The sequence below is a fragment of the Petromyzon marinus genome, chromosome 61 (genome assembly GCF_048934315.1).
Source record: "Petromyzon marinus isolate PM22_M1 ecotype Great Lakes invasive population chromosome 61, UKy_Petmar_22M1.pri1.0, whole genome shotgun sequence".
Lineage (NCBI taxonomy): Eukaryota > Metazoa > Chordata > Hyperoartia > Petromyzontiformes > Petromyzontidae > Petromyzon > Petromyzon marinus.
Window position 1 is genome coordinate 6976803 of NC_133727.1, and position 17563 is coordinate 6994365.

Consider the following 17563-nt stretch of genomic DNA (forward strand, 5'->3'; position numbering starts at 1 on the left):
GCAACTTAAAATAAATATAGACACAACACGATCTACTTAATTAAATTGACTTTTTTAATAAATGTTTCTCCTACAACATCAGAGTGCAGCGCCACATTAAATACGCACAACAATGACAATAGTTTTAAGCGATTTGAAGCATGCTTTATATATTTTTTTTGGGGAGGGGGGAGCAGCACTTTGTGACGTCACATTTGAGGGGGGGGGGGGTCTGACTTTTTGTGACGCCGTGTGACGAGGGGGGGGGGGTCAAAAAAATCGTCCAAAATCGCGTGACGTAATTTATGGACGGCCCCCTGTCTGTCTTGCACGGATTTGTCTCTGAACGCACACTCTTAGTTTCGTACACCCCTCCTCCACCCGACATAGCCAATGAAAGTTGTCACGTCGTGAATAACACAACGCCGCCAGTGTATTCATGCGTGAGCAGCAGCAGCAGCAACGGCCACGCTAAAGAGAAGTCCACACAGCAGCCTGAACAATCGAGTTCCCCTAGTAGAGGTGGAGAGCGGGGTTCAAAACGCCGCTCTGTTACGTCGCAAGGAGCGTGGCTGCAGTAGCCCACGTGACCGTGCTCTAGGGGAACGCCCCCACCGGAAACTTGCGGTGACGTCACGTTCACGTGACCGTGACGTCACTCTTGCGACGCCACTCGGGGACAACGGTCAGACACGCGCAGCAGCTCGCAAGCGAGGATGGGGAATTCCGAGGTGCTGCTTGACCTCCTCTGGCGAATGTTGTTCAACTGGATCAGCACTGTAGGAGGAGAAGAAGGAGATGTCGTTGAGAATCCCTGCGACAGCTGCCCTTGCGAGCTGCCCCCAAAAGCTAACCCCTCCACGGGCATCGACGCAGTGATGGCTGCAATCTTGGCGTTCACGGCAGCGTCCGTGATGTTCTGGGCCGTGCTCTACTTTTATGTCAACAATAGCTACAGTAAGCGCGTATATCGGTCTCGACGTGAGTCGTGAGTCTCAAGGGCTATGTGCGAGTCTGTGTTTGTGTGCACCTCAGTGGCTCTGCGTGTCTAAGTATATATGTGTGCTTCTATGTGTCCCTGTGCACATCTCTCGGTCTCAGTGTGTGTCTATGTGCACCTGTAAATCTCTGTGTAAGAGATTCTATCATCAGTCTATGTGTGTGTCCATGGATCCGTGTGCGTGTTTATGTGGGGAACGGTGGGGTAGCGGTTAGCGCGCTGCGTTACACACCCGACGACCCGAGTTCGATACCCGCTCATGGCTAACACCAGTAATAATTATCTAAACCAGTCCTGGCCCTCCCTGAGGTCGACTTAGCCTCAAATTTGTACCTGGTATAGCGTGTAAAAACATTGCCACTGGGGAGATAAAGGCGATCGGACGTGGTGTTCGCCACCCACCCCCTCATATACGTGCCGGCCTTCATAGGTTTTAGTTAACTACACTTGCCCCAACAGTCTGTTAAGGCTATATGGAGGATGTGTCTTTTTGTTTCCGTGTCAATGTGTCTCTGAGCGTGTCAGCGTGCCTCAGAGCGTGTTTATGTGTCTATGTGCTTCTGTGGTTCTCCGTGTAGGTGAGTATATTCATTTCAGTGTGTGTATTGGCCTGTATGCACATACATGGGTCTCATTCTAAGTCAATGGATCTCTGCAAGTCTAAGTGTCTCTGTACACATCTATTTGTCTTGTGAGTCTTAGGGTCTATGTGCATGTCTGTTTGTCTGTATGTATGCACATGTGATGGGGCAGTTGTGGAGAGAGTTTGAAGTTTCTGTATTTGGGCAGTCTGCTAATAACCAACTTGAGTTTGGCAGCCAAGGTCTCAATCTGACTTATTCGAGCAGCATTATATTTTCATGAGCTGTGTAAGATACCTAGCCTGTGACTCCATACAAAGCTTCGGGTCTTCTTGGCCACAGTTATAACCTCCCATCTCTATTCTTGAGAAACGTGGAGCCTTCTAAAGGAATATCTGGGCCTGGTTTTGATACATTCAGGCTGGCCGGTTGTGGAGAGACACTGGATTGTGCGAGCTCACAGAACCTTTTAAAAATCAAGACACAGTCCCATCATTGAGCTCCTCCAGAAATCGAGGCTGCGTTGACTGGGTCATGGAGCCCAGTCAACTGGACCTGGACCGTACTGAGACTGAGCACAAGGCGGGGCGCAGGCATTGACTCAGAAATGATCATATTTTGCCTGTTTCAGCTGCACCTTCATTTAATACAATAACATATTCGCAGGCATGTTACACAATTGTCCCTACGTTTTTCTCCCTTGTTCCATTTGCGAGATCCGTAAGATGACCGACTCTTGCATCTTAACACCTGTTTTATTGCCAGAAATAGTAAAACCTATTCCTATTTTTCATACTTTGATACTGGCAAAGAGGTCTCATGATATAGCTGCTCGCCCCGTGCTATAAATGCTCTGATAGGGCATTGTCTTTGTACTATTCGCCTTTTTGCGTTCTCTGGTCTAATACTGGTGAGGCTAGGCCATAAAGAAGACTGTCTCTGGTGTAGGCCAATCAATGTCAAAGACTATATATTATCAGAGGATGTTTGTTTGCATGTTCTCCACAAGTGTGTGTGGTGAATGCAGACTTGATTCCTTACGAAGGTATTTATTTGGTGTTTGAACATCCTAACACCTGATTTAATGCCAGAAAGGGTAAAACCTATTCTTATGTTTTCATACTTGTGAATTATGTATGTAGATATATATTGATAATCCGCCACTACAATTTGGTGGTAGACCTGCACTGCTACCCAGCATCTCCGCAGGTGGCGGATAGTGGAACGACCTTCTGTCAAGGTTAGCTGCAAAATAAGCAGCGGCCACCCTGGCGGATAAGCAGTTGTGTACCAAGCAGCGACAGCACCACCTGGGTGTGGTTAGGACTGTAGATTCCAATGCTTTTCCTCTTGAAAAGCGACATATACCCTTTAACTATGCTGTGACATGGCGAGTATAGGCCACCATTATAATAAGCATACCATGGGTTAACAAGTCCTCAATAGAGCAGGAGGAACAAGATGTTAACATCTCAACAGCTGTGAAGGCGGACCAAGACAGCAGCAGAACGATATCTCCAATCGTATTGATCTCCTTGCCATTGCATTCATGGGCCCGTTCTATCAAGAACTGCGTGGAAGCTGCTGTACAACAGCTTCTCCACAATAAAATAAATCACGTACAGGCGTGTTTCATTAAAGGAACAATATCTTCTGGCACATTCAATACAATTCTTTGGCGACCAGCTAGTGACGACGGGAGCACGATTGTGAAGTCTGGAAGCTTCTAGCCACAAACTAGCACAAAGGCGGCAGCTACAAGATGGTCGTCTAACACTCGGTGGAGAAAAGAGTGTGTTTCTGTAACTGCGACTAAGCAGTCCTTTTTAAGGATCCACTCTGCTCACCCCACGTGGGGAACGGGCTAAAAAAGTTTCCCTTAACAGTCTGTCTCACTCTTTTCCGACTGGATAACCACATTCAGAAGGATCCCCATTACTGCGGTGGAAACAAAACTATCAGAATCAGTGAGCGCCTCATCCTCAAAGTGGTGGCGAGCCAATATTCCACTGTCATCAGCGCATATGCCCCGACTCTTCACTCCGATTATGAAACCACAGAGGAATTTTATGCCAATCTTGACCAGGTCCTTTCTCCCGTTTTCGTGGGAGACAAGCTTATTCTGCTCGTTGATATTAATATCAGAGTTGGAAGAGACTTAAACCTCTGTAATGGAACCATCGGCAAGGAAGGAATGGATAAAGTCAATTCCAACGGCATCCTCCTCTTGACTAAATGCACGGAACATGGACTCATCATCATCAACACCCTGTTCCGCCATAAAAACAAATATAAAACATCATGGCATCATCCGTGATCGAAGCACTGACACTTGATAGATTACGTCATTGTCCATGCCCGGGATCGCACAGATATCTGCATCACCCAGGCTGTTCTAGCAGCTGATGATTGCTGGACTGATCATCGACTCACCTGCTCAACCATGTCCATACAACTGGCTCCCAAATGACAGCTGTTTTGGAAGAGATGCCTACAGAATTTTAACATTGAAGGTCTCAAGGACTCGATTAAGCAAGACCTCTTCCACCAATGCCCAAATGAAAAGCTGTCAAACTTCATTCAGTGGGAGGATGAAGGCCGTTAGAGAAAGTGCTTCAAGGATGTCCTCAAGGACAACATGAAGAAGTGCTCCATCGACACCAACTCATGGGAGTCTCTTGCCCAGGATCACCTCAGGTGGAGACAGAGTCTATTTCAAGGAGCCAAACATTTTGAAACTCAACATCAGGAACAGGAAGAGGAAAAGCGGGACTGGTGGAAACAGCATGCTGCAGCCCGACTTACTAACGCAGTTCCACCCACCACTATTTCTGGACACGTGCCCAAGTTGCGGCAGAATCTGTCGATCCCAGGTTGGTCTCTTCATCCATCTTTAGACCCACAGAAAATCCAACTTTTCTATGGAAGATATTAATCCTCGACTGCGAAGGAAAGCCTATGATGACACTTTTGTCCCTGGTTCCATTGAGAAGGACGCAGTTGGGTTCATATTTTCACTTCCACCACAGCGTTCCTGCCCCTATTCTCCGCTATATGTGACTCAGTCTACGGGCCTCTGAGTCTGTGGGTTTGTATGTGCAACGTTAGTTCATGGGCTTCTGTGGACAGGCAAGATATTGCTATTACGAAGCTGTAATTGCCACAGCCCTGATGTGTTATATGTAATTTTTGGTGTGACTGAAATTATGTACATTATATAAGCGATATAGTTTGAAGAGTTGCGATGATTAGAAGGCTCATGTAGAGGCTAATGTTGACCAAACTGTTGATGATTTGCCTGTACCCAAGGATACAAACGGGAAAATGCAGAGCTCCATCTGCAGTTGGAGATGATGCGTCGACAGCTCAACGAGCTGGAGAAAGCCACGGCCACGGTCTCCACCAACACCACCACTGCCTCCAACGCCACCCTGGCAGCCACATGCAGTTCCGCCGCCACCACCAGGGATGCTGCTGGGAGATGCATCAACACCCCCACCCCGACTGCTTCTGGCATATTATTCACCCCCACCGCTATGGCGCTTGATGTTGGCAGATTTAACGCTGTCACCCCAATTGCTGCTGGCAGCTCCCTCACCGTCACCACCACCCCGGCTGCTGCCTGGAGATTAATCGCCCCCTTTACCACCACGGTCGCCACATACAGATCCAACCCCCCGGCTGCTGCCACGAGATCTAACGCTGCCACCCCAGCTGCTGCTGGCAGCTCCCTCACTGCCACCACCAACCCAGCTCATGCTGGTAGATGCACCACTGCCTCCCCAGTTTCTGCCGGGAGATCCACCACCATCAACATTGGTGCCACCACCACCGCCTGTGCCAAAGCCCAAAGGATCGCCAAATTGCGTAATTTTATTCGAGAACTCCAACGGTCGGCTACTACTAGAAGAATCACCGCCACTACCCCTGCATCTGTCGGTCGATCCATCGATACCACCCCTGCATCTGCAGGCCGAACCACCTCCACCACTCCTGGCTCTGCATTTGTCAATATCCCTTGAGAAATAAACTGTTGGACCCTGAGGTTCTTGCCTTTCGTGTAGTCATTACACTTTTGATGTTTTGCTTTCAATGTTGTGTTTGTCACGCCGAAATAATGGCCACATTTTGCTTTCGAGAGAGCATTGTTGGGAGGGAGAGGACAACTATGGAAGAACAAAAACAGAGTTTTGTATGGAGTTGTAATGGATTCGAATTAGGCACACTCGCAACTTCTTGGGAGGCAACACTATTTATTATTAACACAACGCAACACTTAACATAGGGTGGTGACCACCGACCTATTCTCGCTCACACACACCATCACTCACTAACACTTGACTCTCAGATACTAGCGTGGCCAAGCCAGAAGGGCTACTGGTTGGCCACGCTGACTTGAGGCTTGACTCTTCTTCACGAGGCGTCTTCATGAGGCATCTTCTTCCCGGACACGAGCAGCCCCGAACCCGGTGTGGAAGCCGCTTATATGCGCCTCGGGGTGTCCGGGCCACACCCCGGCCACGCCCACCTTTGAGAACTCTCGAGAAGCTCCTCTCCTGTCCACGTGGCACCCAAGGTGCCCCTGGGGCCCCGGCCCCAACCTTAAATCCCGTCTCGTGTCCAGCCGGGTTCACTCAAGAGTGCCACGGCCTCACACAACCCCCGCGCACTCACCCACGGCCTCCAGATCCCCTGAACCGGCCATGATGTCATTCCCGTATCCAGACGGGATGACGTCATGTGTGTATGTGTAGGCCCGTGTGGTAGTGAAGCTCCCCCGCATAGTGACGTCACGCGTGTGTGTGTGCACGGGAATGACGCTACAAGTCACTACAGAGTGATAGGCCATGTAGCTTCTATACAGCGCCATGCAGCTGAAAAAAAGGGTATGTTCCTGGACTAATTCAGAGTAAGACCTCTGCTCTGAAATCGGAGCTGGTCATAACCAAATTGGCCAGGTATGGGAACACCTCCACTCTTTCCACAACTGCCTATCATGCGGAGTTGAGGGGGGTGGAGTATTTGAAGATATACAAAATATCCAGGCAGGTACTGCTTAGATTTGGTAGGGCAAATGGTAAGGCCCTACCTCTTATTGGAACGATCAAGGTTCTCCATCAGACTCTCCCACTCCTCGAAGTGAACAGCCATTACGAGATCATCATCACCACCATCGTCAGCACACAGATCATCAGTTCTCTCTCCTTCTAGATCAAGAAAAACCGTGGGGCATGTTACACGTAAAAATTGTTACATCACGATTCGTAGATGGAAGTACATTTTAATACAGGCAGACCTCGCTTAGCGTGCCCCCGTAAAACACTGATTCGTTATTGTGATAGGTGTGGGGCCAAATTTTCTGTACTGACTTCTAACGCCAAGCAAACTTCTCAACATTTGTGCATTTCTCCTGTTTCCTTCTCCGTGCGGAACCCTGATGCTTGGAAATGATCAAACACCTTAATGCAAAACGGAGCTGAGTCCCGAGACTCAATGTGACTTTTGTGGGTACATCAAGGATATTTCTAGGTTTGATTATTTACATGATTCAGCCCAGCAGCTGCACTGCGATGTGCCAGCCTTGCTACTGCGTCATGGTGGTGGTGATTAAACCGATTTGGAATCAAATATTCAGTTTGCGTCGTGATTTTTTATTTTAAAAGTGTTAATTAAACGAGTTCCGGTGAAGTCATGGCCGAGTGAGCACTTTATAGGGGGCCTATGAAAAGCTTGTTTTCTACTTTAGAGCTTCCTAGGGTGTTCCACAGACTGCTTAGGTGTAGGCGCCTCAGTAAGCAACTCGAGCCTGACCTCATGGCTAGGCCAAGGGGACTTCCTCTCCGTATCGTCCTGCTCCATTGAAGACAGATCCCCCGGGAAAAAAGCCACGGGTTCGTCTCCGCTGGCCTCTCCGTTCAAGTTGACACCGAAGACACGAGTGGGAGGAACGAGAGCTCTTATAATCCCTTCTGGAAAAAAAAACCGAAGAGAATACTGGCCTGCTTCAGGTCCCCAACGAGAGGTCGAGAAACTTTTGAGGAGGGTAGAGAAGCAGGAGGCAGCCATATACGACCCTTCACACTACGCTAGACGAGCAGAGCGGCGAAATGAAGACCCACGAAGCCAGGCTGCTGGAGCTTGAGGAGGCGCACAACAGACTGGCCGGTAAGGGACGGGAGTGCCAAGTGAAAGCGTACAGCCTCCCGGAGGGGGTCGAGGGCAACGCTCCTCAAGGTGCTCTATCCTACTTTCAGCTACATCTGCTCGAAGCACTTACAAAAAATATCCGCAGACTACCTGCTGGATCTCCTCTCTGTTTCAAAGAACAAATTTGACCTCAGGTCTTCACTCATTTACCAGCTTCACATTCCCTATTGCCGTACAAAAACTGGAGGAAGGGCCTTTGCTATTGATGCCCCCAGGGTCTGGAATGCTATTGCCAATAAACTGCAACTTGAATCGCTACCAATGAGATATTCTCTCAAAACTGCTCTAGAGGAGTTGTACACCCCTAGCTGCCACTGCTATTCATTGGCGTAAAATAAAATAAAATGTTTTCGCTCCAGATGACGCTGCAAAGTATTATCTGTATTTTGATTTAGCGTGCTGATCTTAAAGGTGCATTGAAAAATTTGCTACTCCGACTGATGCTTCTGTTGTTGTGGAGTAACTCATGCAGCCACCTATGGCTCTATGATTTGGTGTTACATGTTATTTATGTAGTTTATTGTACATATTCGGTCACAGTCCCTGTGATCACTGTCATGTTGCAATTATGGCTTCATTTTTTTTTATTTCGAAAACGTTTTTTGGTTTGGACATGTTTGTTTTGTTGTAGTACGGAGTTAGACTGATGGCCTTATTCTAAAATTTCCTGTGGTTAATGTTGTTGTTTGACTTGCATCCCACTGGGATTTTTGCACATAGCGTTGGTGTACGGTGCTTTTTCAGGAATATTTTGCTGTTTTTCATGGATTTTCTGTTTGCAAAGTCACATAGTCACTTTAAGATGTTTTTCTTGTTCGTGTTTTTGTTTTTTTTGTTTGTTGTGGCTGCACCCGATTCAAGAGCCGAATGGCTCACAGGGCTATACCAAAATAAATCAACTGAAACAAACCACGACCTTCTACAACAATTCGATAAACACGCTGCAGTTTGAAGTTTATCAGAGCGGGAAATGCATTCATTTAAAGGGTACATGTTTGACCGTGTTAGTTGTGTAAGATGTATGCTGTTAATTATGCTGCAAAATAGTTTGATATGATAGATGTGTAGTGAGCTCAAACGGAAACTCAGACGTACTTTTGGAGGCAACACATTTATTAACATTACCACGTTAACACGAAGGGGTAACTGCCCCTTCACCAGATAGTACTCTATGGTGGTGGACAACCAGGCTATCCACACTAATCACACGTAACTAGCTACAACGGACCGGACCACAGCTCGGGTCCGGGTCCTCAAAGTTGGAGACTCTTTAGAACGTGGAGCAGGGACGTGAAGTCTTCTGAATGAACAACAGCAGCCGGTCCCACTGGGGGCCAGGCTGATATTCTGTGTGGCGGGGCTCGCTCCGCCCCTAGCCACGACCACCTCGAATTCTCGATGAGGATCTCCAACTGGCCACGTGATCACCCCAGCTTCTGGAGAAGCAAGCACATCTGTTGCAAGACCAAGCTGAACATCTTAAGACCATGCGGGTTCAGTAACAGCTTTATTTGCATGTCTGTGAGACTTGGGCATTAAAAGAAGACTAACAGAGATAACATATTGGCACTCGAAATGTATTGCTACAGGATGCCACATGTTAGCTGGACCCAAAGAGTGACAAACGTAGAAGTGAGAAAAAGGTTGCACGTAGTTAAAGACAACCTGATGATGATGCAGGCAGTGATGAGAAGGAAACTGCCACTCTTTGGACAACAACAGGACAATTTAAAGTGTGTTGTTCAGAAAAATGGAAGGAACCGGCAAGAGAGGAAGAGGTAACAGAGAATGGTTTGACGACGACATCATTAAGAGATTGGTGCCAGAAGATGTGACCACTACTAGAGCCAAGACAGAAAGTGGAAACAACAAATGACGAAATGTGCAGTGGACACCTCCTACTACGAGCTATCTGCTCATGTAGTTTTTGAATTCACTTTTGCACCACATTCCCCCGACTAACGTGCAGTATTTTCCCCACGTAAGGTTCGAGGGTTAACACCACTGGTAAAACAAGTCACAGCAACCTGAACTGTGAACAAAAAAAGAAAAGTTTGACAATGCGAGAGGATGATCCAGATTCGTGCCATTGTTGTTAAAGCTGGCGTTGTCCCATCTTTTGCTGATCATTTAACTGCTGCTGCTGATGATGGTGTGTGGTGCCACAGCAGCGAAGCCGCTCCGCCGGAGCCGTGCCTGCCACTGTGATGCCGCAGCAGCGAAGCCGTCCTGCCGACGCCGTGGCCGCGCCACCGCCACCTCCGAGCGACGGGGCCGACGCCGCTCTTCCCTCACCACCCCCCACATGAACAAACACACACCCCCACATAGAGCCCCGAGGGGAGGTCACCTGGCCGATGCCCCCTCATGGGACCAAACTTCACGGTTTCCTACGACCAGGGAATTGGGCGACCTCCCCCGAGGCTAGTGTGCACTGCGGCGCCGTGACTTGGGTTGTAATCACGTGGTCACGACGGGGCTGCTAAGCCACCGCGGATAGGAGACAACCAAAACACACACTGGTCAGCAGGCAGGTAAGGGGTGGGGCGGAGTAGCGAGCGGCGGGAAGGCAGGGGGGCCCTCTCCCTGCACAGTGTGTGTACAACGTGTGTGAAAAGCGGACGTCGGAGAGAGCACCGATCGGATTAGCGAAGAGCGGGAAATCCGAGGCTCCTGATTGGATGAGAGGCCAGCGGATTAGCGGCACATTACCTTTGATGTGGGAACAATAAAAAGGGCAGGGAAGGTAGGGGCCAGGTAGTCGGGTTCTTCTGGAATCAAGGATCGGAGGAGTCATCGTGTCTGCTACTGGAATGTCCGTGAGACGAGTTGCAGCGCAGCCAGGCCTCGTTCCCAGCCAGGACTAGGTGCAGCCTCGCCTTTCCACGGCTTCCTGCACCTCGGAGTCGATCCATGAGTACGAAGGAGAGAGGTGAGATAAACGGGAATATCCCTTAGGGAGAGAGATTGGGGAGAGACGGGGACAGATTGAGTCCTAGACCGCCGGGAGATAGGTTATACCTGCCCTGCTGGCCCACACTGACGCGGGTAGTTTAGCTTCATTATTCTCGGGGGAATAAAGCACCGGTAGTCAATAAACCTCGTCGTGTCGTCCCTGCGAGTACGGAGAGGGGTGCATGGTACTGTGAGCCTTCTCGTCGTGGTATCCTGTGTTTGCGTACGAGCGTGTATTTTACCCGCGTGTGTGCGCTCGCCACTGTGTAGCTCGTAGTTAACGTGCACGCGAGGTAGATGGGCACCGTGCATGCGAGGTTAGCTGAGTGTAGCTCGTGGTTAGCGTGTGCGGGTGGTGAGCGGCGTTGGACTTGTACGAGGGTACGTGAGATTACTCGTGCGACCTTTGGTTAGCGTGTGCGAGAGGTGCAGCGGCGGCGTACCTGTGAGTGTGGTCGTACAGCCCTTTAAATCAGCTCCGGGGCATCTCCTCCAATCGGCGGCGCGCGTACGAGTGACGCCCCCGCCCTCTGACCCCCGGCCCCGGGTCCCGCGCGTGCGATTGGTGCGCGGCGCCGGGCAGGTAGCCGCGTCGAATTTTGGTGGCTGCGGGCGCGTACGGCGTGCATAGCGTTTAGAGGAGCACGCGAGGGGGAGCGGGTGCGAATTAATCTCAGGTGGCTACGCGCCAGCTGCTGATCATGCCCAGAGGGGCCCCAGCGAAGGGGGGGGGGGTGGGGGAGTCGGTGAACAGCAACCCTCCCAGGACACGGAAGAGGGGAGCAGTGGATCCCACATGAGCGAGGGGACGGGGGTCAGCCTCCCCGACAGATGCTGATGATGCTACTGCTGTTTCTGATCATGTAACTGCTGCTGTAACACTAGATGGAGAAATGCACGATATGCTAAAATTATGTTTATACTAAATTTAGGAAACAGAAAATATGTAAATAGGGAGTTTCGGTTACATTTTGCATTAACGTGCAGTCATTTCCCTATGCAAGGCTCCAGGCTAAAGTGACCCGGAATAAATCTCCAGTGAAGTTCTATGGCTTTGTGCATGCACAACAACCTCAACTCTCGACAACAGATGAAGTTTTACGGTTAAGGAGATGATGGCCGTCATGATCAGGATGCTGAAATTACATTGCTGTCGCTGCTGCTGTTGACATTGATGTTGTTCTGATGACGATGATGTAGCTGCTGCTATTGCTGCTGTAGCACTAAATGTAGAAATGCAATAAATGCAGTAATCGCGTAACGTTTTGATAACTGTATGGCAAGTAAGAGTTTGAATTCACTTTTGCACGACATTCCTCCGACTGACTTGATTTGAAGCTTTCGTGACTGCAGGGATTACTCTTTGGTTTTTTCGGTAAAGTCACGAATAAATAAGAAATAATAAAATAACATAATAGCGTACGACGTTTCGGTTGCAACACAAGCAGCCATCATCAGGTACAGAAGAGCTAAATTACGAGAGAGGGGAGACACACAACCTCAGATGTATTTATAGACACCCAAGTAGGGGGAACTGACACAGATACAACAGGGGACACAGAGAGAAGCATACCAGACAAACACGGTTTAGCAAAAAAAAAAATTGGAAACCATGTAAAGCAACACAGACGGTCGGTCAAAACACAATTAACGCATAGTCCGGTTGATCACGCTATTTCAGTCAGTTCCCCCTACTTGGGTGTCTGTATATACATCTGAGGTTATGTATCTCCCCTCTCTCATAATGTAGCTCTTCTGTACCTATGGAGACAAGGACCTGGAAAAAGCACAGCTCAAACGACGCAAACGTTTCTATGAACTGGAATTCCTCCTGCAGCGGGGGGTGGTGTGGGGGGGAACCCAGGGCCCATGGCTAACACACGGCCAACAGCTTCACGTCACGCGTTCTGTGCACGGTCACGTGAGGGCTACCACTTGAAAAGGGCCCACAGCCATATTTCCACCACTGCAAGCATACTCTTTGGTTCTATTCGGTAAAGTCACGTAGGTAAAAAATAAAACAACAAAAATCACGACGTTTCGGCCACAACACAAGCGGCCTTCATCAGGTGAAGGGAGCAGACTGTCTCGAGGACAGCGCTGGAGTGAAACACAGCCACGCTCAGACCGCGACCTTTAAGCTGTGTGCGAAGAAACAAGGTGCCTTGACAAAGGAATTAGCATAAACATTTTCATTTGATTGTACATGCGGGTGAACATGCCGGTTGGCGAGGGGGGGGAGGGGGAGTTTACCTATTGGTGGTGTGAAAAGGGAATTTTTTTTAAGAGCTGCGAAAGTTTGGGGTACCACTACTTGAAAAATATACTGTATCATTGAAAATTAGTTTAATGTTTGGTTCGATTTAGAACATCTTTCCAATGGTTGCTTAATTTGAAACCATCTTCTCATCTTAGCTGCAGCGGGTGGACATCAGAAGTGGGCAGTATTTTTTGAGCTGCCAAAAACTGCGCCACTGATTTTGCCGCGCTTCGTTCACTTCCGTCGCTGCAACGGCCTCTTGCCCATTACCCTGTCAGAGTCCTATTCAGCTCTTTGGCTTCTCATGACGTGACTTATTTTTTAACGGGTAAAGCATTCAGAGTCATTTGTCCGAGCCAACTTGCGTTTTTTTGCTCCGATCCCGATTCGCTTTCATTACATCGCTTTGGCCACTTTGGTGACCCAGGGGGTTGCACACTGCGAGCGAGTCTCTACTCCTGCTCTCTTGAAGTCTCATTTGCCCGCTTTAACAAACATGAACGTGAAACGCGGTACATGATATGTCTGAACACAATGGGATATCAAACAGTAAAGGCTTAATCCAGCAAAATAGTTTTACATTGAATAGGTTATCCCTGTAAAAAATAATGACAGTCCCGATGTCGCATTCCGCTTAGTTGGAGTCGTTTGCAACGAGCGTAGGAGTGGCGCGTCCGCACGTCTAGACGCCATCGGCTAAACGCGATTCTCCTTTCTCACGAAGGCCTCGATTATAACGGTACCGACTGTGCACCCAATCTTGAACTGGTGAGAAAAGCGATGGCTTCTCTGTCATTGTCAGTGCTTTGGATTCACCACTCTGGGAATTATTTAAATTACACGACCCACATCACATATCACCTTATTTTATCCACATTTTTTAGGAAGCTGTTCATAGGATCACGGAAATATAGGGTCCAATAATAAAGGGTTATTGTGGATGGAGGGCATACATTGTTTCTCACAACCGAAAGAACCAAAGAGTATGGATTCCTGCAGTCACGAAAGTTGTGTGCGTGTGTGTGTGTGCGTGTGTGTGCGTGCGTGTGTGTCGATGGGTGGAGAGCGGTAGTGTGCTCTACAAACCCAGCGACCCGAGGTCTATGTCGATTCCTACTCACAGCTAACACCAATGACGATTATCTAAACCGATCCTGTGCCTTCCCTAGATCGACTCGGCCTCAAATGAGTACCTGGTGCGGTGCGTAAAACATCGCCACTAGGGAGACAAAGGCCGATAGGCATGGTGCTGGCCACCCACCCCTTCGTGTGCCGTGACGGCCTTCATAGGTGCTTGCTAATAGCACTTTCCCCAACAATCTGTTAAGGCTAAACGGGGGATTTTTGTATTTGTGTTGCTGAGTGGACAGCGGAAGTGTAGCGGTTAGCGCATTGCGCTATGAACCCGGCAACCCCAGTTCAATTCTCGCTGTTGGCCACCACCAGTGACGATCATTTGAACCTGTCCTGGTTCTCCCCTAGGTCGACTCAGATTCAAATGAGTACTTGGTGTGATATGTAAACATCGCCACTGGGGAGGCAAAGGCGGCCGGGCGTGGTGTTGCCCAGCCACCCCCTCGTGTGCCGTGCCGACTTTCATAAAGACATCTCCCGGACGTCTGTGAAAAAGAGTTTCATAGCTCATCGGATTTCTCCCAGGAGAAATAAAGAACCTGAGAGATGCTCGCTTAACAGCACTTGCTCTGACAGTCTGTTAAAAGGGGGGTGGATCTTTGTCTTGTGCAGATGAGGATCGAGAGCTTCCAGCAGCAGAGCCAGAGCTCGAGCCAGGGCAGTGATCAGCGCCTGGCGGAGCTGCAGCGCACCATCTCCCAGCAGGAACAGATCATCGCCACGCTCCGTGAGGTGACACACGATCCCTTTCTTTCGCACTACATTTCCGTTGTCAAAATAAGAATAGGTGTTTACCCTTTCTAGAAAAAACAGGCGTTAAGATGTTCAAACACCAAATAGAAACCTTTTGCAAGGAATGAAGTCTGCATTATAACCACACGTACTTATGGTGAACATGCAAACAAACATGCTCTGATATATCATCAGAGCATGTTTGTGTGGTTGCTTCTGAAAAAGGCATCTATTTGGTATTTGAACATCTTAACACCTATTCTTAGTTTTTTCGGTAAAGTCACGTTGAAGAGAAACAACAAAATAACAATATATATATAAAACATTCTCACGACGTTTCGACCATAACTCAAACGGTCATCATCAGGTGTGTCGGTTTGCATAAATTTATTTTGAAAACGGCATATTTATTTATTTACATATATAAAAAAATAACGTTTGCGTCACGCGCAACGATGGCAGTTTGCCAGGACTAGTCCATCTATTTTTTGAAAAGAGGAGGGGGGAGACGAAATTTGTTTTTATGTATGCTGTCTGAAAGGCACTGTAAGCGTGAACAATCAATCAAGAACTGAAATGATTTATCAAATCTTTCCAATGATTGCTAAGATAGAATCCATCTTCTCGGTTGAAATTGTCTCTGTGTTTGTATATGTGGATAGCCTCATGAACGAATCTCTCATGGAAGCCAGATGGCCAGATGGCTTACAATGGCTTCCATGAGAGATTCGTTCATGAGGCTATCCACATATACAAACACAGAGACAATTTCAACCGAGAAGATGGATTATATCTTAGCAATCATTGGAAAGATTTGATAAATCATTTCAGTTCTTGATTGATTGTTCACGCTTACAGTGCCTTTCAGACAGCATACATAAAAACAAATTTCGTCTCCCCCCTCCTCTTTTCAAAAAATAGATGGACTAGTCCTGGCAAACTGCCATCGTTGCGCGTGACGCAAACGTTATTTTTTTAATATAAATAAATAAATAAATATGCCGTTTTCAAAATAAATTTATGCAAACCGACACACCTGATGATGACCGTTTGAGTTATGGTCGAAACGTCGTGAGAATGTTTTATTGTTTTATATATATTTTGTTATTTTGTTGTTTCTCTTCAACGTGACTTTACCGAAAAAACTAAGAATATGAATTACTGCAGTCACGAAAGCTTTAAATCAAAATCTTAACACCTATTTAATTGCCAGAAAGGTTAAAACCTATTATCATTATTCATACTTTGATACAGGCAAAGATATGTGCCATAGATGTCTCCGTTGTTGTCTTCTCCACCGTTTATTTTCTATTTTCCACCCGATTGCACTGGGTGGCCATCGCGTCGCGGAGCAGTAGTGGAGCAGGATGTGACCACGCTATGTTGGAAGAGAAAAAAAGTAACGTTGACTTTGTTTAACCCGATGGGAATGCAAGAGACCCAAGGGTGAAGTCTCATTTGCGAGTGACCCAGGGCGTTAGTCCGCCAGTTGGGGGGCGACGATTGCCGCTACCTACAATCCCAGTTGAGTCATTTGCGGTGTAAATTTTTGAATTTGGTAAAATGTGGACTCTGAAGCTGGTGGCACACAATGGCCTGCTCTTGCGAATGACGCAGGGGGATCGTGAACGTCCACTTTGAGCGATGCTGGCGGCGCGTGGTATAATTCCGGCAATTACTACTTCCTGTCCGCATCCTTAAACCCTTAACCATCCTCCACCTTAACCTTCCTAACCTCGCCATCCTCTCCCTTTCCCTATCATTACCTTTCCTTGCCATCCCTTCCCCTCCCCAACACTCAAACTCCAACCCTTTTCCCCATCAGCCAATATTAATGTAAAATGTATCATTCTTGTCAAGTGCTTTGACAAATATGCAACGTAAAATCCTAGATAAAATGAGAAAAACACACCGCAGTAATAATTTTTACCGGTAATTATTGCTGTGGTAATTATTAGTAATTATTACTGCCCGCCCTAATAATAATTAGAGCGGGCCGCTGGATTCAACTACGAAGCTCCACAACAAGTGGTGAATGCACTGCTTGCGAGGCCATATCAATGCCCTATAGAAGCGGATATCACAAAGCTACCTCCACCAACCACAAAGTAGCCCCGCAGCTGCCTATGATAACCTGCCATGCATGGTGATCGCCCATTCCAGCACTTTCCAGGCTCAACTGTGCTCGACGTCCGAGATGTGATGAGATTCGGTGCATTGCAGGTGATTTGATTATCAGACATTGCTCTATTAAGACAATGGGATGACCAAGTCAAAATAAACAAAACAGAACTTAAAGAGACAAAGAAAACGTAATTCTTGAACTAAATCATGGCTCCAAATAATGCTAATAATTACTCTTGTTGAATTGCCGGAGAGGTGGATGGGTACGGAGTCTCAAGATTCTCTTTCCGGAAGGGTCCTGCGAAGTTTTTTTCACTGGAGGGGAGCGATGTTGCTACTGCTCCCTACGATCCTGATTGAGTAAATTTTCAGGTATTTTTCACCATTCAGATATTTTGGCCAATACCGGTTACACTGTGCGATTATTTTAGTTATGGGAGGAAACAAGGAGAAACCTTCGGAAATCCGTGCAGAACCGGGGGAGAACATACAAACACAGAGGGGCGTCCGAGTCAGGAAATTAACCCGGGTGCTTCTTGCTCACGAGGCGCAAGTGTTACCACGACGTTGCTACCATGCTGCCCTACATGT

General features: G+C 47.9%; 1 protein-coding gene and 1 long non-coding RNA gene across 2 annotated transcripts; one reads left to right on the forward strand and one right to left on the reverse strand.

The window, feature by feature from the left end:
- Positions 1 to 604: 604 nt before the first annotated feature.
- LOC142906058 (uncharacterized) lies at positions 605 to 5604 on the forward strand. Its single transcript, XM_076053502.1, has 2 exons — positions 605 to 936; positions 4870 to 5604. The coding sequence occupies exons 1-2, from the start codon at positions 696 to 698 to the stop codon at positions 5580 to 5582; spliced, it is 954 nt and encodes a 317-aa protein (XP_075909617.1). The 5' UTR covers positions 605 to 695; the 3' UTR covers positions 5583 to 5604.
- Positions 5605 to 8862: 3258 nt separating this feature from the next.
- On the reverse strand, positions 8863 to 11672 carry LOC142906059 (uncharacterized). Its single transcript, XR_012930041.1, has 2 exons — positions 10480 to 11672; positions 8863 to 9203 (listed from the first exon to the last, which is right to left on the reverse strand). It is a non-coding gene; the product is annotated as an uncharacterized LOC142906059 (long non-coding RNA).
- Positions 11673 to 17563: the final 5891 nt, after the last annotated feature.